Below are 25180 nucleotides of genomic sequence, written 5' to 3'. Positions count from 1 at the left end.
ACAAATAAAAATAAATAAAAGGTACCCAATAGATCAGGGATGCTCATCTGTTTTAATAAATTTTTTATTTTGATCTTACCTGAGCTAATCCTTCTTTGATAACTTGCTTGTAGATTTTAAAAAGGCGAGCGATGAAATCATCCACTTTAACTGTACTGAAAAATAAAACACATGTGCAATGTTACTATACTGCAGCAAGGTACTGCATGACAAAAATGCTACCAATATGGTACTGTGCAAATGAAATCTCCTTTAGATGCTATCCCAGTGCATCTGCTACACAAATATATTCTTTCCATCAACGTGTTGTACAACATTATCTCATTGTCTTTAAAATCTGCTGTGATCCCTAGTACTCTTAAACAAGGCATTGTTAGACCATTAATAAAAAACCTAACTTGGATCATTCGGATCCCCAAAATTATTGTGCTGTCACTCTTCTATTGGTGGGGGCTAAAATTAGGTAAAGCATTGTTGCTTCTCTAATATGCATTTTTTCTGAAACCTCAGCAATCTTGGAGAACTCGAGGTTGGTTTCCTTCCCAACAGAAGCTGCACTAAATGCCATACAAGATGACCATCTGAAGGCTGCCGACAGCCACTCCTAATACTACTAATACTGTACTTGTCAGCAGACTTCGAAACAGTCGAACATACAATCCTTTAACTAAAATGGCCAAACAAGGCATTTGCTCACTTTGCCACTGGATTCAAGCAAGCCTGGCTGAAGACGGCTGAAATGCCAGAAACCGGTCCTAGGAAGCTTGTTTCCGGTCCAGGGAAGGCATGGCTTGGCAGTTCGGGCTGGACTGTTCCCATGAGGCACAGGGCCAGACTGATTTGCATATGGCCATGTCTGAACTGGGGTGGCAGGGTGGGCTAAAGAACGGTGATGGATCAAACCCAGATCTGTTGACTGGGTGTGAGTGTTTGATTGGTTCTGATGCTCCGTCAATCACCACCCCCTTTTGTACCGCAAACAAGGCATTTGCCATACTGCTCTTGATTGGCTTAAATAATTTCTGGCAAATTGTTCTCAAGCAGTTATGCTCCATCAATTTGCCTCTGATCCTTCGGGTTTAGCTACGAGTGTCCCAAGGTGGTTGTTTCTCATTTTTTTTTCAACCTTTACATTGGCCCTCTTTTATTCTATCTCATTTAGGTGTTCCATTTATTCCTTTGCAGATGACACCCAGCTTAAGCTTGATAGAGATGCATGTCTTTCTAAACATCTTCATTCTACATCAGGACCAAAGGCGAGGATTATGCTTTACTCCATTCGCTTTTATTAGAGCAGGCATTTTTTTTTATCTTCAACATAAGGAACAAAATTACCAGTCCCACGGGTCTCAGGAAATGGTTAAAAACACAGCCAATCAAATAAAAGCCCTGGTCCTAAACCGCTAAAGCCTTGCCTGGAGAGTGGCTCCTCACATGTAGGGAGGTCTGTATTCTAACAATGGAATTTCCCCTTTCACTGTTGATGCCCTCAAGCAGGGTCGGTAGTGAGTGTTACTGAGAATGTCCCGAGGGGTCTGTACTAACCTTGGTGGCCTGGAGAGCCTCTGTAGGGAACATGCTCCCAGGCATTATTCCCCATTATACTGTGTCACTGGGGGGTAAGTGTTCCTGGGTGTAAACCAGAAGACTGAGTGGCTCTGCCCGCTCACAAATTCATTGACTGGCCTCCCCATTCCCTAACTCGCAGCCCTCTGACTGGCCATATTGCCCTTACAGCAGCTCTATATTCACTTCTACTTACCTTGCCAGCTGTGTTTCGCCCTAAATCTCCCTTCATCAATATTCTCTGTAATCCCCTGGAAAAGGGTACACGTAGCCACCTGCGGGGGAGGGGGTACCAGAGGCTTACTCTGGAAGGAAAGGTCGCCCTAAAAATTGATATTGCCGATATTGATCCCAGAATGGCCACCCTCCTAAGCAAATTCATGAAGGAACCCAAAAAGGGCATCAACTGGTTTCGGAGAGCTTGCCAAGACATGCTATTGGATGTGGTTGGTCCTCTCACCAAGATCCTGGATATGGCGAAGGACGCCAAGTCTTCGGGTGCCATTATAATCCCAGAGGCTCTTACGGGGTGGGCGCAGAGGGCGATTTTCTTCCTAGTTAATGCCAGCTGCGCTGTGTACACGGAGCAGCGGCGCTCATTATTGATTGAAGCGTGAGGACCTCGCCACCTCGGAGGCAGGTGCTGTGGCCCAAGGAGGGCTCTTTGGCGAGCCCTTTATAAAGGAGTTAGAAAAATTTGTAATACATTTACCTCCCTGGACAAAGTCCAAACGTCCATAAAAAGGGTTTATTCTTCCTGGCTGTGGTAGGGGCCACACAAACTGCAACCTATACTCCCACCAGAGAGCAAGGCTTCAGTCGAGGCTACTACCAAGAGCAAGCACGCTTCGCCAACTTCTACCCCACCAGGAGCTAGCAGTTCAGAGGCAGAGGCTTCCAACCTCACCAATTTAGGTGAGTGTTTACCCTTCTTCTGTGGTTCAGGTGGAGGGCTGGGATTAGGGGGGAGAATCGGGCTGTTCCTCCTCTCCTGGAGGTCTCTCACAGCAGACGCCTGGGTCCTGCAATGGCACAGGGGTTCCGCAAAGATTTTTTACGGCACTCCAGTTAAGGGCACTAGCCCTCAGATGATCAACTTTTCTTCTCAGGAGGCCGCGCTTATCAATGCGGCAGTCAGCTCTCTGTTAGAAAAAGCTGCTGTTCGACCTACAGTCATCCACCCCCACAAGTTAGTCAGCAACCTATTTGCAAACAAAACAGACGGGACCAGCGCCCAGTTATCAACTTACGAGAGTTCAATAAGTGGATAGAATACTGACCCTTCAAAATGGAAGGCATTCATCTCTTCCGAGATTTACTTCTATCATCCAACTGGATGGTCCACCTAGACCTCAAAGATGCTTATTTGTCATTCCCTATTTTCCCTCCTCAAAGACGGTTCCTTCAGCTTCTTTGGTGCCAACAGGTGTTTGAGGTTTTAAGTCCTCCTTTCGGGGTTCTCTTCCGCCCCTTGCTGCTTCACCAAGGTGCTGAAACCAGTGGTGAAATTCCTTCAGGCACAGTGAATGTGCCTTATCATATATCTGGAAGACATGCTTCTCATGACTCAGTGCCCCCCATCAGCTGTCACTCAAGCTACAGACTCCAATAAACCTTTTAGAAAGTTGGGGGTTTTTGGGCAACCAGTCAAAGTCTCTCCTCAGAAAAGGTGGGATCCCATTTAAGTGGCCCTGTTTGGGTCCCGCTTGGACCATGAACTGCCCAGGTTTTTCAGCTGGAGACGAGACCGCAAGCAGTGGCAACGGATGCCTTTATGCAGCATTGGGCTCCGGTTCAAGGCTACGCGTTTTCTCCATTTCCAATGATCACCCAGGCCTCAGCCCAGATCCGGAGAGAGCAAACAGAGATGGTGCTGATCACCCGGACATGGAGGTCTCAAGTATGGTTTCCGATTCTTCTGGAACTTTCTAGTGATTCTCTAATCCGACTCCTCCTGTTTCCCCAGCTTCTTCTCAGTTTGGAACATCTTCCACACCGGTTGGTGTTGGGGAGCTCGCTAGGTCTGATGACTTGGAGGATTACAAGGGACGCTGGTCGGTCCCGGGCCTTTCAGGCAGGCTGAGGATCTCTTATCCAGGGCATGGGCAGAAAGCACCATCAAGTGGTCCAAATCGGCTAGGACTTGATAAGCATGTTGGTGTCTGCAAAAGGGTATGGATCGTGTGGTTGCCAATGTGGTTCAGAAACACAATTTCACAGCAAGCCTGGTGACTGAAGGTTTAGTCTATCGGTCCATTAATACCGTTCATTCTGTTATTTCAGCGGGACATTCCCCAGAGGATGGATCCCCAGTGGTGGAACTCCCTTTTGTATGTCATCTCCTTTGAGCGATTAGACTGTCTCTTCTGCAGGTACCACGCTATTCGGTGCTTTGGGATGTCAACCAAGTGCACAATCTGTTTTATCCTGACAAGCAAACAGTTTTATTTACTATTTATAAACGGACTAAGTCCAACACCAGAACTATTTTTTATCCGGCTCTTGTGGACTTCCCAAAGCTGTGCGTTGTACAATGTCTTGAGGAAAATGAGGAAATGTCAGAGGAGTTCAGACCCCCAGGTGAGTGAAAACTCCTTATTGCTTTGGGGAAACCACACAAGGCTGTGTCTTCTCCCACCATTGCTCGGTGGGGGCATTGGGTGATGCAAGAGGCAGGAATCAAACTAACAGCCTTTGGCGCTCATTCAGCCAGAGGAGCCATGGTTTCTAAGGCTTTTTCACTGGGAACACGATTGGAGGACATTATGAATGCTGCAAACTGGTCTTCAGATTCTACTTTCAAGAGGTTCTACATTAAGCCGGTGCTGGACATGGCTCAATTGGAGGTGAGCAAGCTTCAAATCAGCATAATCCTTGCCTCCGGTCCTGACACAGAATGAAAATTATTTCTAACCATTGTGTAGGAAAGTTTAATTTCTATTAAGGACATGGAGGCGAGGATTATCCGACCCGGCGAAGAACTCGCTCTATGAAACCCATCCTACTTAGTAAGTATAGTTTTTTCCAGATTCTCGCTTGAGATAATGTGATGATGTTTAAGACATCCTATTACTGGTGTTTCTTCTGAGACAAAGTTTTGTAATACGATTTCTTTTTCAGAGTGGGTTCCATTATGATACATGTTTATCGTTCATAGGATCAAACTGTACTAAATAAGATCCGTGACAACACTGCTGAGGCTTGACTTGCGTAACAAAAGAGAGTCTCACAACATAAAGAGAGGACTACGAGGACAATGGCTCAACTTTATTGGATACTGTTCCTTAGATACTGTTCCTCACTACCTTAATAGACTTGAAACTTTCCTACACAATAGTTAGGAATAGTTTTCACTCTGGTCTATAATTCATTAAAGGCAGGGTACCAGAAACTTGTTAAAGATAAATATGAAAAAACATAGGTTCTCGCGGCGAGCACAGATACGTCGAGCTGGTCTTTTAAGTTCATGACCATAAACTAAATCTGTAGCTAAGAGACTTAGTTTCAGACTTGATTCATCTCTCAAACTGTATACACCGGTTTCCTCAGTGATTTTCGCTTGCCTCTACCCCCTTAAATCTCTGAAACTTATTTTTGATTGCTGTCAGAGGCTGGCCAGAAGGAAAATGATTGCAGGCAAATTACTGTAATTCTTTATATTTAGGTGCATGCAAAGAGCAAATACAAAGACCACAAAAAGTAACAAATCAAGCAGCACGGACCAGACTGTAAAGCAATCTGTAAGATCCCATGCCTCTTAGATGCGTTCTTCTAACAAAAACCCTTTACAAAACTGTTGCTTTAAAGGAGGTAGACTAGGTAGAAGATCCTTTTCTGTGCTTGTTGCTAATGAATGGAATCAACTACAACCTTCTCTTAGAGTAATTGCTTCACTCTCATTGTTTAGAATTTTTTTTTAAATTGTACTGCTTCCAATGAATGATAGTGTGTGAGCATTTGATTAAAATGTATTTTAGGATGCAGTTTGTGGAATAACATATACCATCCTCTACAACCTTCCTGCAGGTGAGGATAAGGGAAAAAGATGCACAGAACTCCAATCCCACGCTCCTCTCTCTCACAATACCAATGTTTGCTCTAGCTTTTCAACATCTCCAGACTAATAGTACCCAAACCAGAGGACAAAGCTTGTACATCACACAATATGGACGCCTCCTAAAGGCTCCAGTTTCATTTTCTGGTGTGTGTACCGCTCACCTTCTGAGTAGAGAAGATGTACATGAGCACTTGGTAACAAGGAGGAACTCTTCTACGAAGCGATATACACAGTCTTCAGCAATTCCCAAACAAAATAAATCTGCCAACATGGCTTCTGCAACTAGCTTTATCAACAAACGAACAAAAAAGGATCTGCCTTCTCCAGTCAAACCTTCTTCACATATATTCATGGAAGTTCTTCTTGAAAAAATTAAAGCCCTAAAAACATAAAAAAGGAAGAAAAAGTAGAAAGTTGCAAGGTTTGAAAGAAAAAGGGTGTTGAATGGACAGTGCAAGGAGGTGGAACAAAGAGTGATCCACAAGGCAAAGTTTCTAAAACAGACAACCCAAACACTGAAGTCACAACTTTCAAGAGACACACTGAGAAACTTAAAAACAGAACAAACTTAGAATTCATGATCTTCCAGAGGATACTGAGGGCAGTGACCCAGTTTCCATTTTTAGATCCTTCATCCTCAAAGTACTTGGCAAGCCGAGTTTTAGGCTTGGGAACATCCAAAGAGCTCAATGTTTATGTCAAAAGACATCCACAAGGCAAAGAAGTGTGATACTTTTCTTTCTGGGCTAAACAGACTAGGTAAAAAATCATTTGTGAATCAAAAATCAAATTAACAGCTATCCAGGTCAGGAAACAAGTTTTTCTTTACTCAAGATTGAGCCAAGGCGACTTCAGGCAGAAGGAAACAGTTTCCTGATCTAAGATGAGCACTTAGATCTTTGATAAAATATTTGGCCTAATTCATCGTTATCTTTTTAAAGTAACTTATAAGTTTAAGACGATTATTTATGACAGTCTTAAAAATTGCACCTGTGAGTAGACCAGTCTTTGGAGCTTGCTACATGGACAAATACATTGGAACCTGTAGGTTATGCAGAAATCACCATCCAAACTGTTAATGCATCTGTTAGCATGAGATTAAGCTCAGAGTCATCTTAGTGATTCCAATTAATGTGTTTGAAAAACACATAAATCTTGACCTTGGTGGGACTTTTTCAAGGCAGACTTGTGGTGGTACCAAGACGCTAAAAGGTAGCCAAGAAGGGACACCCACCCCCTCCCCCTATAAGTTCTGCCACTGTCCCCTGTTGATAGTAATTGTCAAAGGAATACCAGCTTAATTATTGACAATCTTCGCACTCAAGAACCTCACTGCTTCATAAATTTCCGAATTCTAAAGACATGCAAAGAATATAATTAAACAAGCATTGGCAAAGCCAATAGGTCTCGCCTTTTGGATTTGAAAAAGCAGATGATATGAAAAAAAGGCTAATGCTGATCAGCAAAAAAAACAAAAATATCAAAAAACGCTATGATGTATCGGCGCACACGTGCACTTATACATCACTTCTTTGGGTTTAAAAATATATAGATATTCTTTAGGTCTGCCTAACAAATGTATATATGACATGATTAAAATACATATAAATATAAATATATATTCGTTTAAGCTTAACCTGTATATAGGTCCCTTCATAGTTTTCATTAAAGTTATTTGATTAGATGCTTATGGGTCTCTGGTTATTTTATTTATCACAATATGTAAATATGATCATAACAATTGTATCTATAAGAGGTTCACTATTGAAAAATTGAGGAAACAGAAATAAAATCAATAAATATTTTAAAAAGTGTAAAAAAATACAAATATATTAGTCAGCCAATATAATCTTTATTTTACAAAAGCCATTAAAGAAAAACTTAAATATACAGTACATGGATAAACACATAAAATATAAAATATCAGCTGAGTGTAAAAGCCAGCGACAAAGGAGAATACCTTTGTATTCAGAGCATAGAACATACTAACATCGCAGACATAAATCTTCCTAGCGTTTCCCGATATTAAATGCCTCTCATAAAATTAAAAATTGTGTAGCAAATATCCATTGAACAAAGACGCTGCAAAAACACAAGCCCTTCCTCGTTCTGTCTCAAATTTCTATTGCGTAAAATAGAGACCAGAAAAGTGGACCAAGGGGCTGAATACAAGGTGCAAAACAATGTAAAGTGACCTGTGCTTTGCTTGGAGACATTATCACAGTGATATGAAGGTAGATCATGTTGCCAAGGACCTTGTAGGGGGAAGGCAACTTAAAGTGCAATGTCCATAATCTAAGAAGGATAAGATAAAAACGATGAGTAGGGTTCACAATCCACTCTTTGTAAGGTTCCAAGGTCCTTGTTGTTGATTCCGAAGAGTATTTAACAATCGTCTCCTTAAACTGGGCAGTCTCCAAACACATGTTCGTATAGTCATTTGGAGAACGCTGTTTTATCACTTATTTAAACGTTATCTTATGTGGATTTTTGTACAGTTCTGGGAGGCCTAGGGTCTCAAAGGTTTTCCTCAAATAGGAGAACCAGGGAATCTGGTCTGCCCTGTCAAGAGACAAATAATCAACAATACAGGTTCTGACGAAACTGGCCTCCGGGGTTCCCCAGCTCATAATCCAAAGTAGTAACAAGCATTTGCAACGCAATAGGTCTCGCATTTACGCGAGTTTGAGCTATTGGCATTGTAAGTGACAATGCCTTTTATTTATGTTTTGTTTTTTAAAACCTAAATAAAAGGCATTGTTATCTACAATGCCAATAGCATAAAACTATCGTAAATGTGAGACCGATTGCATTGCAAATGCTTGTTCAACACGCAGTAGTTCCTGAAATTCCCAACCATGATCTTCCATCATGGGACAGGTACTAATCTCCGCAAATAAGAAGAAAAAAAAAAAAAAAGCATAAATGGATATTTCCAGGGCCCGCTTAAGAAATGCATTCAGGTAGGACAGCTCGCTCACAAGAAGACTATATGTATGCCCCTGAGGACTTGCACAGACGCCTCTCAAAACACCAAACTGCTAGGACCTGAGGCAACATTATGCAACACACTCATCACTGGTAAACACTAAAAATGCAATAAGCCCGCACTACTTTCTGCTAAAGCCAAGGGGAGACAGAGTGGTCATATGCGTTCAGTGTCCGGGACAGCGCGGCACCGGGAGTGAACAAAAGTGAAAAAGCTCCAGGAGATACAAGTGCATCTGACACCCTTAACATGTATCTGTTATTCATATTTTATAAACAATTAGCAACTAACTTCGATATCACCAAGAAAACCAGTGTCATGCATAACACACCAGACTCTATCTTTTGATAAGCATTCCTCTGCATGATGGGACGTGTAGAGTTCATGTTACCATTAACACAGAGGGGTTGTCGGCTATATAAGATCCTAAATATGCCAGCTAACCATACTGTGCGACATACTGCAACGCTCACCATATGTGGCAGAGAAACAATATTTTTTTTAAAAAAAGAGAGAGGGGGAGTAGCTAGGTGCAAGTGGGGCGGCGAGAGACTCTACTATCCTTCTTACCTTCTTGCGTCTCTTTCCACCCCCTTCCCCGGTTGCAACTCCGGTTCCGGGCACTCGAATCGGTTTCTTGTTCAGAAAAAAACGAAGACATGCTGCTTTGCTCGCTGTAATGCACATGCGCAACTTACACGTGCAAGGTTCAACCATGGCCTCGCCTACCTTCTACACTGTTAGAAATAGAAACAGAAGAAATAACAGGCAGCCCGAGTGGCAAGCACGAAACGTACGCCATGTTGAACTCGTGACACATCACATATGCCAAGGAAATCAAATGTTGTCAAAAATGTTATCGTAAATTTAGACGAACTAACTGATATTACAAAAATATGCCTGGAGAGTGACGTGCATTATCTACGTAAAATAAACGTAGTATCCAAGAGAACTGTCCCAGACTGATTGTGAAGAAAATAGTGTATTGTGACGCTTAAAAGAAGACGTTTACCTTCCTCGCTTGGTCATTAGTTGCGTTCCTCGTTCATTACCGGAAACAATTCCTTCTGTCAACAAGGGATTGGTTTGTGAAATATAAGCGGAACGTACCCCTTGGAACTTTACTTACCTACCTAGTATAAGTGCAGCCTCCTCCGTGTGAATCTGCGTTTTACGAGGCTTAAAACATACATCCCCCTTGTCTGGCACTGAGGTACCAGAGTAGTGGCAACGGGGTAGAAAGGATGCATGGTATGTTTAGTTGTGTGTTAATGCTAAAATGTCCCCGTTACTTACCAGTAATCATTAATGACAAGCAGACTGCATTTCGGTGATGCTGTGCTGCATCGGCAAAAATAAGTCATGACGCTTGCATAGCGTGCTGACCTCCAATAATCAAGAAACTTAATTCTGTATTATTCACTGAATGCATGATATCACGCACAGTGTATAATGAACTCTAATTTAAGTTTTATACGACTTTTCTCTTTAACAAGCGAAAGCGCCACCAGTGTGAACAAGCAAAGCGTGGGGCAGGAGATGTGCGTACGCGTGCACAACTCCTGTACAAGCTGTCGCCGTGAGAGTGAAAGTGCGCCATGCGTGCGTTCTGCTCAAATGCAGAGAGCGCGGACAGGAGATGTGCGTAGGCGTGCACAACTCCTGTCCTCTGCACGCGTGCACATGTCCTGTCCCCCTTCCGACAAAAAAACGACAATAGATCTCGCCAAGGCTTGCAGCACATGCGCTGCGTCGCTAGGCAAGACCTAAAAAGGAGAGCCGGATCTAGTCCTCCAAGTGCGGTAACCCTAATACCTATGACATATCAAAGCAGCAGAGCCTCTAGCAACTGACAGTAGTCTACGAGTAAAGCGGTTTTCAACATACTAGAGGTCCCCGCATTACAATAGACCAATAGCCCACACCATATACCCCTGCAGAGATGCATTTACTTCTGTATAAACTTCTTTAATTGGTTTGTGCCTTATTCTGTGTGCAAATCTTAATATAGCCTCAATGTTCTTGCAAAATTGATGGGATCTTAGGGTTAATAATTAACTCCAGTAAAAAGACGAGCTGAAAAGGATTCCCAGATAATTAAAAGATTTAAGCTTTTTTTAAGTGTGCCTCCTGCACCCCCTTCCCACACACACAATAAGAAAACCCTTAGATTTTGTTCTTGGGCAGCCACAAATCATGATATAGGACTTTGAATGATTTACCTGCAAGTCCAGGTCAGCCATATAAGTTAAAAATGAGTGTAATAAAACCTGTAGGCCGTTTGCTGTGCAGGCAAAAAGCACTGTGTCATCCGTGTGTAATGAAATGGGCAAGGTTTGAATTGCCATACGTGGCACCTCTTTCCCTTTAGCCACTACGTATTTATTAATCCCATTTCTATAAAACTGGAAAAGAAAGGAAACCAAAATACATCACTTTCTAATGCCCCTTGTGGAGCTGGTATGGGGGAGGACATTCATCCAAGGGACCATAGTGGATCCTTACCTTTAATCCTGATTTAATTGCCATATAAGAAGGAGGAGTTCCTTTTCAACGCCCATCCGTTCCATTAAGTCCCATAACATCGAACGGTTCACTAAGTCAAATGCACTTGATAAACATAAACTAACTTTTATATATAGCAACACCTGAAAGTCTGAATTTCTAACTATGTATCCATCCATACTTGCACGTTTAGAACTTTATGCAATACAATTTATATCTCTTTATTATTTTCCCTATACCTTTTCCCACTTCTATATAGTTGTGTAAATATATATATATTTACTTTACTCCTACTGAAGAAATAATCTTTCTTTTAAAAAGCATTTAACTCCCTCCAATGCACTACTCTATGTCTCATCCTATATCTTTCTCAATAGATCCTCTACTACCACTCTCTGACTAATACCAAACCTCATTCTACTACTATCTCCTTAAGATCATTTCTTGACTCTTCCCAGACTTTTCCCTCCTGCATCCCCCTTTAACTCATCCCAAACCTCATTTTACTATGATCTCCCTAATAACCCTTTCTAGACAGTTCCCTCCTCTATCCCTCCTTTGACACTCCAAAACCTCATCCAACTCATGTGATCTCCCAAATAACACGAACTAGACTCTTCCCTCCTCTAGCCCTACCTTATCCTGTTCGATCAAACAAACACTCGCACGTCCACTGCTCAAATTAACAATTCATATTTCTCTATATTCCCACCATTCAACCTTTGGGTTACGGAGTAGCGTGCTACTTGTGGAAAGTGCTTCTCAGGCCATTAGTGCCTATATCGACCTCAGAGGATTTTGCGGCATGGTTTAGCTAATTTTGCGGCACAAAAACTAATATTGTTGCCCACAACTGCATTTTCTGTGGCATTTTGCAGCACTTTATTGGATGAAATCACTTTTATTTTTGAAGTTGCAAATTATATAATAGCAAGCTTATTATTGTTACATAGAAACAATTAACAACACAGCATCAATGCTTTTTGGCAAAGTAAATTCAACCTGTGCAAAAGCATTCTTATTCTATTGTGCGGGTGGCTTTCTTTCTCTGGTTCAACATATTCTTAAATGGGTATTACCTAGGGAGAATAATGGCATTCAGACTCTCCCCCTAGGCTACTTTTATCCTCCCAGTCCCTTGTTAGAAAGAATGGGAAGTGTGTATATAAAGTGGGAAATGAGAGCCCAGACTGGAAACTTGCTAAACATGGGTCGGGGCTCCGAAATCACCTCGCCTTTCAATATCCCAGTTAGTAACAGATACAGTAGCCTAGATCTGGTCGATTGACTGGATCCTACAGCTAAACAAACAGTATGTTCAGTTAATCAGTCAGTTGAGCATCAAAATTGTGAAAAACCTGAGTCTGTGGATCACCCTCCTAGGAAAACTCATGATGTTACAGTGGCACTTAGCAGATCTGGTGCCCCTATTAATACTCCAGGGGAGTCTTATGGTACCGCACAGGGACGGGAGGGGATTCCCCACCAAGTGTCTCACCAGGAAGTGGGCCCCCTGCACATACAGATTAATACAGTAAAAGATCCGCAGAATACTAAGATCTTATCCTGGAACATAGCAGGTCTTAGTTCTAAAATGGACCTCCCCGACTGGGGAGAATATATTGACACACAAGTTATGTCTCTTTCAGGAAACATGGTCTACTTTATCACAGTATAGAGCAGGATATGTTGCATACTCTATTCCAGCTGTCCAGGGGCCCAGGGGGAGACCCTCAGGGGGTCACAGTATTTGGGTTGCCATACATTTGGGTTGTACTATTAAGCTGATAGACACTGATTCCCCGGACATTTTGTGTATCCTCCTTTCTTTTGATGACTCACTTAAGTTGTCTGTCATTAATATTTATTCTCGTCCAGTGAGGATGGGGCAAACCTCACAGACCCTGGACCGTTTGGCCTCCTTCCTCCCCACTTTACCGGAGTCTGTACATGTAACCATTGGAGGGGATTTTAATTGTCATTTTGAACCTATTAATGGCATAAGCACCACCATTACAAGCGAGGAAGACTCTGTCTGGGCAATCCCTGAATGCAATATTTACCCAATAAGGGGGTGGACTCCCTTTGTTCTCCAAATGAACTCACTCACATTCAGCCATTCGCTTAGGGCATGTAATGGTCGATTCCCCTCTGATAGTCCGGGAAACCCTACTTTTAATAAAATGGGACAGGCTTCTACAATTGATTTCATCTTGGTAGACATCGAGAATTGGTTTAGAATTATGGACTTTTCAATCCAATCTCGATGTGAAAGTGACCATAATCCATTGGTGTTAGAGATAGCCTATTCCTAACTTAAGGATGATCGGGGTTCGCCAACACAATCTGTCCCAAATTTAATTGCAACAGAAGGAGGTAGAAGAGTACGCTGGGGAACATTTGCAGCATCCACCGAAAAAATGGCTTCCCTGTACACACAAACTATTCCCTTTTTAGAGATTGCTTTTGATATGTCTGAAAGTAATCAAGGCCATGAATCTTTGTTGTTGTTAAGTAGGAATCACCAGGATATGTTTTCAAAGTTGGTGGAGTTTTTTTATAATTGCGGAAATAACAACAATCCTGACTCTAAACTCAAACATCCCTGGTATAACAAAGCATGTAGGGAAGCTAAACGTGCATTGTTACTTGGGTTTAAGAATAAGGACATTATATGTACCAAAGTAAAAAGGTTACATTACAAAAAAACCCTAGCTGAAGCCAAAGCAGCATGGGAGACTGAAAAATGACTGGTAATTCCGAATGCAATTCTGCTATTGAACCAAATCTGGGGGAAGAAGCTTGGAGATCCCATTTTAAAGTTTTATATTCTAAGCCTCTAGATGAATTTGTAGCATATAGGGCAATAGATATACATCAAATTTCTCCAAACATGGGTCCACCACCCTGTACACTGGCGCAGGACAAATTGTTACCAAATAAGGCACCGGGGTTGGCTAGAATACCTGGTGACCTGTTTAGAAATGAACAAGTAGTGTGGGCACCCTATTTGCAGACTTTATTTAATGCCATCCTTCAAGGTATGGCACTACCTCTGACCTGGGCTGGTGCGGAAATTATCCCTCTTTTTAAAAAAGGCTCCCTGCATAACACCGGCAAATTATCGGCCAATAAGCCTCATTGATGTTACCCAAAAGATATTTGCCTGTGTCCTATTGGGCCGAATGCAATCATGGATAGACGAGATGAATGTATTAACTCCCTTACAAGCAGGATTTAGGTCCAAAACCTCGACCATCGATCAGATCTTCAGATTGCAATTGATCCATTGGAAAACTGTCATTTTGGAGGGTGGTAGCCTTCATGTAACCTTTGTGGACCTTAAGTCCGCATTTGATATGGTGCAGCGTGACCAGTGATGGAGCGCAAAAACCTTGGTAACAGGGAAAGCAAACCCGTACCGGTATCCTCCCTGCGTCACAGACCCGACATCACACTAACTCATTCACACATGCAGTCATTGGTGGGGCCCATAACACCAACACACACACACACACACACTAACCATTCACCGGTCTGCACACAGTTGGAGGGATGAGCGGTTCAAGCGCTCGACATGTGAGGGGAATACCTTGTAACCTATAGGGAAAGAAAGTTAATTTACATAATATACATCAATATCCCTTCCACCTACAGATCTCAATCCTAAACATCAAGGCACTCCTCCCACGTGGTCAATGGACCAAATAGTTGGATTGGTTGATGGTGATCTACAACCAGCTAAAACACATTTTAAGATTTTAGATCATGCACTTCTCAATAAATCACAAACTCATTCTTTGTTAATCAATATCTGTTTATCTAAAATTTCTTAGCAAAGTTAAATTTGCGTTTGGAGAGTTTATATCAAATTTCAATTAAATCGCAGAACATCATATTTACCTATTCAGTCTATCTGGAGTCCTCTAAATCGGCCGTCATTCGTCAGAGCAGATTAATGTTCAAGTTCTGTGCTCAGCACGCCACAGTCTCAAAGATCGGCCGAGACCAGAGACGTGCAAGCATCTGTCAATGTCCATAGAATTAGGAAAAGTTCGTAATCATCAGGTAATTGGGCAGCATCCGGACCATTTAGGATTCAGGAACGCAGCAGTCACCCTAAGTAGTAGAGTTCACGTAGCGTCACCGTCATCGTCGTAGTCATCGGTCAGTAGGGTAGGTAGTAGTCAAGTAAAGTAAGGTTTCCTCTCTATTCTACCATGTACTTTTATAACAAAATCACAGTAAAAGTTACATTTTGATAATTTCGTACGGTCGTGATTGGTTGGTTGAGATCGTCCGATGGGGTTTAGCACAGTTTGAGGGGTGAGGTCACAGTTCAGTCCATTCCGGTTTCTTTTGTAAACGTCCATTGTCTTTTCACTTGGCTGTTGTCCCACCGTGGCCTTGCCTTAGTACAGTGGGTTACGGGTCATGCAGAGGCTACAGTCATCTTTGTCGCACATGCGCTGTTCGCTCCGCGCCTCGTGGGACAGTGGCCACATCGTCGTGTCGCGTAGGAGGCCATTTTATAATTTAGGCCCAAACACCAACTTAAGCGAAACAAACACAAAAGAGTAATTAATGCATAAAAATAATAAATCTAATGTTAACCCCTTACTAATCCCTCTATGTGCTTGTATTTATCTAGCGTATAGCGACATTTAAAGCGTTTATATTCACCCTTTATGTTGTCTTCTCGGGCAACATTACAGAGACATCACAAAAGCTACATATACCATGCAATATTCTACTTATTACATATACTACTGTTAGTATGCGTACGGATTTTAGTCATAAAGGTTATTTAGCCATGAAAATGCAAATCCCACGTATATTTGGTATATTAATAATGTTGATTAATAAAACATGCAAAACTCATTTAATAAAATATTATAGCTAATAGATTATTCAATTAGTGATCTCATGCAGAATGGGGGGGGGTATACAAAATGTTGTACTACCCGCTCCATCACCAGCTATGGGGTTTACTTTACGACATGGGAGCGCCAGTCTACCTTTGCAAGCAGCTGAAGCGCTTACATGAAGTCACCTACGCGAGGGTAAAATATGGCAAGAAAGGAGAACTGACAGCTCCCTTCCCTGTAGAGAAAGGGGTGAGGCAGGGATGCGTTTTAGCGCCAACCCTCTTTTCCCTTTTTCTAAACGGTTTAATTTAAACGCTCCTGTCAGTGAAGGACATAGATTCACCAAGGCTAGCAATCTGCAAAATATCAGCTTTAATGTGTGCGGATGACACGCTGCTCCTGTCTAAATCACCAATGGGTATGCAGCGTGTACTGGAAGAGTTTAGCGCATTTTTCAGGAAGAGGAATCTGGAGATAAATCTCCAGAAAACTAAATTTATGGTCTATCATGCCAACACTATCAATTGCCCACACCCCCAAATGGAGTGTAGGTCCCTAGAGAGAGTGTCCATTTTTGATTATTTGGGTATTACACTTAACGACAAGATGGACTGGGGGACCCAAAATAAAGAAAGCCAACTTAAAATTAACACAGACAATAGGTGGCATCTTGAAAGTTCACAAAAATTGCACCCATAAAGCGGTTGGCCCGCCAGCAGAAATCTATAAAACCCAAGCAAGAGGAGCTTCATTGTATGGAGCTGAACTTTGGGGACATTGCCCATCCAATATTTTAGAGAATACCTTTATTAGGCAGTTGTTGGGCCTCCCAAAAAGTACTCCCTTAATTCCACTTAGGATGGATTTGGGTATTGGACCTATAGCTGATCTAATTGCCTCTCGCCCTCTTCTATTCTGATGTCGCTTATGGAGCACGCCCGAGCTAGCTACCTATAGGGAGGAATTGAGGGATGTTATGTCCATATTGGGAGCAGGAAACCTACCTTGGCTGTCATATATTAGGAGTGCATGCCTCTCACTGGGGAGGGCAAATATGTGGCTAACCTAAGAAGAGACCAGCCCCTCCATCCCCAAAAAGTCCTTATCCCTAGCTTTTAAAGAACACAAATTTGCCCTATTGACCCAGAGTATGAATTCATGCTGCCTGACACCTAGGTTTCTGGATGTCAATCAACAGTACAAACTGGAACTGGCTCTGGACAGTATTCAACCATTCATGGCAAAGAAATTGTTTTTACAATATTGGCACGGGACGCTCCCGCTCCGTGCATTTACAAACAAATGGAAGGGAGCAATCAAATTAGATTGTCCTGGTTGCATTTTTTCTGAGGAAACAGAACTCCATGTTATGTTTTTCTGTCCTGCCTATAAAAGGTCTAGATCCAAGTGGGTCTTCCAACTTTGTAGAAATCTGGGGCTTAGAAATTATACCGAGGTTTTTAGGCTACTTAAATATGAGACACATCCACTATTTGTAGTCGCTACTTTGAAATTTGTATTTGCGATGTGCTGAATATGTAGAGGCATCATAAAGGGAAAAGAGATGGGCAATAATTTGACTGTGTTCTCCCACAAGAAATGCTACTGTACTATATTTGGACATACCTTCACCTAGAGCAATGCTTTGACATTTCTTCTTTTTTGAACGAGTAATTTTAAATTTTTTCTTTTCATTCTTTTTTTTTTTTTTAAATGCTTCAATTCTAATTGTTTTAAATGTTTTTAAATTTTCCACATAGGAAATCCTGGATATACTTGATACATAGGATCACCAATTTTAGTGGGTCGAGTAGTAGGGGTGATAGCAAACTATATAATAAAAATGTAGCATATTATCCTGCATCCATCTAATGATATCTTGTACAACTATTTTTAGGCCTTACTTGTTGTCCATAATAATTAATTGTATTCTATGTAATGTTACAATTATTTGTACTTTTATGGCTGTACAGCCGAAATAAAGTTCTTTGACTGACTGAAATATGTATTTCATCATCAGAAACCTTCTCCTTTTCACTCACACGTCAATTGGCTATCTTGTGTTTAAACCCTTCCAATAATGTTACCAAAGATAGTCCTTTTGTAATAACTTGCACTTTGCTGCTTCAGAAATGCTTTTTAAAGCAGTAACAGACAAAATAGCTCTACTGTGTTCTGCGATATGCGTATTTGTGTGCTTTTTTGTTAATGGGCAAGTGAGAAAATGCAAATACCTATTATGTTTAATGTTTATTATCTGTGTACAGAATATGGTGCATAGATAACGAACACAAACTCGATTGGTGTTTTTCTGCTCAGCACAACCTGGCATGTTACCGAGATCTCTTAGTGATCCCTCATACCAGATGGACCGCAGAGACAGACCACTCCAGGTTCAGGAAACAGGCATATAAATAGTTGAATAAAAACTCAAGTTCGGCCTTTGAAGAGGTGAGCTGTCTAAAAATGAGCCTGCCACATATTGAGACAAATAGAATGAAAATGCACTTTACATAGGTGATTTAGCACTGCGCAAAGAACCAATAGTAATAATTATTACTGTACCACCTTACGATGCCTCGTCAGGGGTAGTAAGCGCTATATAAAGGTAATTACAATACAATACACATTGAAATTTGTGCAATTTATAGGCACTGGTAAGAGCTGGTAAGAGCTTCTAATTATTACCCAAAGCTAGTCTGTTTATTGAACTCTCAAGGATAGAAGGTTAAGTGGCTACTCTTAATCCGATTTATGTTGCTCGGCTTGCTGCTGGTTGCAGGTAGTCAGTTTGGTTACACAGACATCACTTCAATTAAAAAGGATCGCATTTGGTTCTGCTGGGAGCGCACATTCTCCCCCTTGGCTTTTCTTCTGAGGATTCTAAAACGGTGGCTGCACGCACATGTACGCCATAACTTGCAGTGTGACAGCCAATAGGAATGCAGAGATGGAAAGCCCTGCAAAACAGATGCTCTTTTCGCAGCAAAGATATTGGAAATCGCGGGCACTGTACAATTGTGCGCAAAATTTGCACTTTGCGAAAGCGCGAAAAGCTGGGGTGTCTGCCTAGAGACAATTACTATTACACGTAGCTCAATCTTTATGCACTCGATAACATAGCGCAAAACAACCTCTAAAGTACTATATATTCAATTTACCATAGATGTTACATTGATTTAATAGTGACGTAGGCATTAGCTATACCTTCACTATCAAACCCATCCAGGCTTTCTGGCTTCCCCCACTGCAATGATTTATATTATAATGTATTTACCAAGAGATGAGCAGCACACACTAGATCATTAAATAAAGTTTACAAAGAAAAAGTATTCTTGGACACATGCGATGGAATTTTAAAAGATTCTTTATTCTTTTAAATCTTAACAAGGTAGCCAAGGCGTTTCGTCCCTTTACAGGACTTCTTAAGGGCTATTGTCTTTTTGCAGCAGACATCTCATGGTTAAGGAGGGTGCAGCGATACACCGTAGGTGGCAAAGACAGACTTACTACACTACATTCTCAGCATATGACGCAGGGTCCTCATATGGACTAGGGCTGGGGTGCCCTTCCAACTACTGGAACACATGATAAACCCAGCGGGACGTTTTGTAATGGTGCGCGGCCGGCTCTGGAGGTCGGGACATATCCATAGTAAATGTATATGCACTGAATACTGATCAGGACACATTCTGAGCGTCTCTATCCCGAAAGATGGCTTCCTATTTGACCTCCCCAACGATTCTAGGGGTATCTTTAATATTGTGACAGATGTCCTGCTGGACCGCTCCCCAACCCCCCCCCCCCCCCCCGAGGGACTCCCAAACTGTACGTACGGCACATGTCTTTTAAGAGGGGCAACACCACTGGGGACTGACCGATTCTTGGAGGCAGATGAACCCGAGTGGTAGGGATTACTCCTTCTTTTCCAGGCTCCACGAAGTCCATGTCCAGTTGGATACTTACTTGTGTACCCCAGGAGTTCATAGTTTAGTTCGGACTATTGAATATCTGACCTGGACTATATCGGACCACAATCCAGTCCTTTTGCGCTTAGATTAGTCCCAGCTTGTCCCAGTCATACCCACGTGGAGGCTCAAGCCAGAGACACGAGAGGACCAGGTATTTCGGGAGAAATTAGTAAAAATATTTACTAGTACAGCGTCCTCCCTGCAAATGGAATGAGACGCTTTTAAGGCGGTACTCCGGGGCCACTGCTTGGCCGAAGCAAAGGGTATAAGAAGTACCCTACTGAGAGTGGTCCTTTTGGCTGAAACAGTACTTCGGGACATAGAGTTACAGCACCCGAACTGACCGGAATTACAATCAACGCTTTTGGAAGCAAAAAAGGAGGTGGCGGCCCAGGTAGAGCACCTTAGGTGTTTTGACTGTAAACGTTATATGTATAAGCCACATGCCGAAAAGGTTAAATCTGGGTCTTTCTTGGCCTGGCTCGCTAACCCATCTAAACGGGATCAGCAATTCTCGACCTGAAAGATGAGAGGAGCAATAGAGAGTACTCCAAAGAGGGGATTAACAATATATTCGCCCGCTATTACTCAGCACTTTACACAAGTGTTACGGAAGCAAATTTGATGATGACTCGGGCCTTTCTGGCAGAGCTCCCACTGCCACGCCTAGAAGGAGAGGCGGCATGGGTCCCCCCACAGGAAATAATGTGCGCTAGTAAACACAATTTAATGGCGCAGAATAAAACCCCTGGGACTGACACCACCTACTCCTTAGAGTTGGCACCCACACTAGCGGAGTTGTATAAAGCGACCAATACCACTGGTATCCTATCATACACCATCAGAGAGGCAGTGATCGTTCCCATACTGAAGCCCGGAAAGCTGGCACACGACTGCTCGGCATATAGACCTTTGTCGATATTAAATATCGACTATAAGATTGTAAGTAAAATTTGGGCAACCCGCCTGCTCTCCTATATGACGTGATTGATACACTCAGACCAGACAGGGCTTAACCCGGCCCGTATTAGGGTGACTAATTTCAGGCACATGTTAACGATTATGGAAGCTAACGACTATCCTAAAGAGGAAACTGTTGTCTTAGCTGTCGATATTGAAAAAGCCTTTGATAGTCTTGAGTGGCATTATCTATACGAGGCAATGCTGCACATGGCATTAGAAGAGTGCGGCTATTATACACTCGACTGACTGCCATGGTGAGTAAGGGTAAGGCCATATCAGCAAGTTGTACAGTGTTGCGGGGAACACGGCAGGGATGCCCCCTATCTCCTCTGCTCTTCGCGATAGTGATGGAACCCTTAGCCACCTGTGCGAGAACTGGTAGGGCGTTCCAGGGCTTGGAGATACAGTGGCATTGCCACAGAACAGCGCTATCTGTGGACTACCTTTTATAGTTCTTGCGTGAGACGGAGGAGGATCTGAGGGGCTAAGACCATGCTGGAGGAATTCGTACTCTTATCTGCGCTGCTGGTCCCCTAGCAGAAATCTAAACTTTTTCCCATGGAGCGGAGAGAGGAGCCCCCCCCATTTAAGTGCATCTATGCATCTTCTATGATGCAATGGGCGCCCCACTGCTTGACCTATCTGGGGGTTAACATATACCACAACAATGACGATCTGTTGCAGGGTAACATTGGACGCGTAATTAGATTCCTGAGATCCTCCATGAGGTTCTGCGGAACACTTCTACTATCGGTGATGGGGAAGATAGGCCCTTTGAAAATGGTCGCTCTGCCGCGGCTCCTTTATTTTTTTTCTACTCTTCCCATATGGATCCTAGGATCACGGTTTAGAGAATTAAAGACCTTGAGCACTGAGTTCATCTAGAGTTCAGGTCGGTGAAGAAAAGCATTAACCACTTTACAATGGACGCGGGGGTCTAGCGGTTCCAGATTTCGAGTTCTAGTACATCGCAGCCCAGTTGCAGTCGCTGATCCACAGTATTGCGCTTCGGCACAACCTGGATCAGACCCCTGCCCTGTTGTGCTGCCGCTTCATGACCAGTTTGGGATTTTCCTCCATGTAAGGCAATCTAATGCGAGTGACTCGCATGAGCTTTGCGTTATGGCAAAGTGTTGGAATAGGGGTCTACAGAGGTTACGTTTCCTAACTCCCTACGCAACAGAATTGCCTATTGGCTTCTTAAATGTATTGCTTAATGGGGCAAGCTGGCGGGGCTTGACCCAGTGGGCTGCGGAAGGAGTAACAAAGGTAGGGAATCTGTAAGTGGACTCGGAGTTGCTCCCCTTTAAGGACATCAGAGCAGAATTTGGCCTACCGTATGGGCACTTCCTGCTTCACAGAGCATTCACAAAGGCAATGAAGGACCACTGGGGAGGGGGATCCACAGTACCTGCAACATCCCAGAGCTGTCAGTATATGGCGCTCTCAGCGGCTATCGTGCAAACAATTTCCTGTCTGTATGGGGCACTTAGCGCAGACCAACAACTACCTCTAGATGCCCTAAGGGCTAGGTGAGAGGAAGACCCTGACACACCTATTGATCTGAAAGACTGGGACAAGATTTTAAAACGCATACCGAAATTTTCTAGGAATGCGCGTTTAAAACTTATTAACTATTACGTACTCCATAGGGCATATTTGACACCCCAGCACAAAGGCAGATATTTCCACATACCCGACATAACATGCCCTCAATGTGGAGACACAAGAGCCTACCTCCTTCACACGTTTTGGTCATGTACCGCGGCGCATTCTTTCTGGGGGGCGGAGTGATCTGTACAATAGATGAGAGAATTGAGAAGGAGATCCCACGAACCACAGCCACTGTCTCCTCAGTTGGCTTCCCCACCCTGCAAAATCAAAGATAACGGGCAGGTTTCAAGATCTAGCATATATTATTGCTTAACGGGAAATAGCGCGCAATTGGAACGCAACAAGAGGTCCGAGGCTGACAACTTGAAAGAATGAGATAGTAAAATGGGTGAGCTGTGAGGGAAGAGTACTGCTGAGGGAGGCACAGATGGATATGGGAAACATGTGAGGGAGCTAGAGCCAATAATTCATTAGTGGACAGCCTGACCAACCCGGATCTGGCACCCCGACGGAGTCGCCCAGATGAACTGTATGTATTACAATCGAGGGCCTGATATGTGAAACATACTCCCCATTACGGGTCCCCCACAGGGTGGGTTGTCACCCTACCCAATACTTTTCATTATGATTTATCATCCTCTATTTCTAATGCACACCCCTAGATTCAATGAGAAAATGTAATGTATTAACCTGTGTGTAAGGGGGCGGCATAGTTTGATTGTTGTTTGTATCTTTCCAGATTAACATTGACAGACTGAGCTGCTCATTATGACAAGTTGTACTATGGTACCGCACAGCGTTTAGATTGTACTGCAGGTTTTGATGGATTATAAAAACTAAATAAAAATTGTTTTTAAAAAAAGTATAAACAAGAAAAATGTTTGCAAGCACGATGATTATTCTTTTTAGAGAAAGAAAGTCAACAAACCAAACTGATTCAGCTTCACATGAAAAGCTTTAGTAAATAGCATATGCAAGCCGGAGGACAATAAAGCATAGATCTCAAGTAGCTGCATGTCAGATGCAGCCCCTATTTATATTTGTTGCATTCTGGTACTTGTAGTAGATGCAGAACTACAGTATCACAGTGTGATGGAAAAATGTGCACAGGATCAACTACTTGCAGCAGAAATTAAACAAAGTGATATTTATATGTATGGTCCAGAACAGGATTTCTTTGACATACGTGGGGCACAAGCCTTCTTCATTATTTCCACTAGGTACGTTTCTGTTTTCATATTGGTAGCTCCCAGAGTGTGAGCATACAGCTGCATTTGTTATTTTAATTTCTCCTGCGTTAGCTACTAATCCAAGACCTGCAAGGAGCTGGACCAATCACAAGATTTCACTGAGCCGGTGAAGATGACGGCAGATGGCCTTTCGGGACAGATTTATGGCAAGGGATTCTGACTACTAGAGGAAGGGCTAAGGCTTCAGCAAAATTCCCCAGTGGAATTACTAAATTACAGGAATCCTATGGAGACAGAAATACCACTAGGGTGGTGTCAGTGCCAGGCTTCCACTGTTGATAAACTGCCACACTTCATGTTTGGGATTGTCACGCACACAGACATTAAAAACAGGGAAATGTCACATAAGCAAACTGAGAACTTGACAACTATGTTCTTTTATAAATCACGTTTTTCTGTGCTTTAAGTCAGTTATATTAACCGCAATGCCTTTGGACTATTACTCCCAGAATTCACTGGATTGTAACAGGGTGTCCTTGATCTCCCCCTAGAAATTAATACCCTTCTTACATTTGTCCAAAATAATCGTACTTTGCAGTTCAGGGAGCATTCTTCTGAATGTTATGTCTGAAATATGGACGCTCCCTGCATGACCACTACTTTTGAAAAGTGAAACCAAATAGCTAGCTGTAACACGAAAATGAGGTTAGCAAATGAGACCTACATGGCCGGTCATGGCAGCCTGTGGTATTTTGGAAGGGGGAAGGAGCTCGTACTCCTGTCCATCGAAAGCGTTAGAACGTGTTTTCAGTAGCATGAAACACGATGTAAATGCATTTGCAATTATTTTCAGGCTTGTGAGATTTCATTGAACTAATTGGTGCATTCTGTGAGTTGTATTCTCACTAGTTGACGCAGTTGGGCTCACAATCGGCGATTTGTAAATGAAAACCAAACTAAGGGATTGGAAAACACACTCCCCACTGACTCATCTGGTAACCCTGGCTGTGTGCAAAGTACGTGTTATTATCTGAGATCTGATGCCCTACAAACGAAAATTGGGGGACACAAAGCAATGGATAAGCTTCTAAAATCGCTCCACTCCAAAGCAAAAGATTTGGAAGCTAGATCACGAAGAAACAACATCAGAATTCTTGGTACAGCAGAATCAACTAATATCAGCAACATGGAGCAGTACGTGGAGCGTAAATTGGCAAAATTACTAGGTAGGGACACCTTCTCTACAATATTCGTGGTGGAGGGAGCACACTGCTCGCTGGCACCGCGTCAAGAACCGGGGGCAGCACCTAGACCGGTATGCAGCCCTGCGCAAATCTCGAGAGTTGTGCACGCTGCAGCTAGAAGGATTGGAAATATCCCTGTTCCCTGACTTTACTCAGCAAGTCCAAGAGGCGCGCTGTCTTTTCCTTCCTGCTAAGAGTAGGCTCCGTGAGCTC

General features: G+C 42.7%; 1 protein-coding gene across 5 annotated transcripts in view; it reads right to left on the bottom strand.

Annotated features, from left to right (window-relative positions):
- Nucleotides 1-25180, bottom strand: part of GSS (glutathione synthetase) — a 651892-nt gene that overhangs the window by 501321 nt on the left and 125391 nt on the right. For all 5 annotated transcript variants that reach the window (XM_085619008.1, XM_085619005.1, XM_085619007.1 and 2 more), the window contains one exon: nucleotides 80-155. In XM_085619008.1, coding sequence (XP_085475134.1) covers nucleotides 80-155 — 76 coding nt within the window. The remainder of the gene's footprint in view (nucleotides 1-79; nucleotides 156-25180) is intronic.

The sequence above is a fragment of the Triturus cristatus genome, chromosome 7 (assembly GCF_964204655.1).
Source record: "Triturus cristatus chromosome 7, aTriCri1.1, whole genome shotgun sequence".
NCBI classification, from domain to species: Eukaryota; Metazoa; Chordata; class Amphibia; order Caudata; family Salamandridae; genus Triturus; species Triturus cristatus.
Note: the sequence above shows the minus strand (reverse complement) of the source record. Positions and strands in the feature narration are given on the sequence as shown.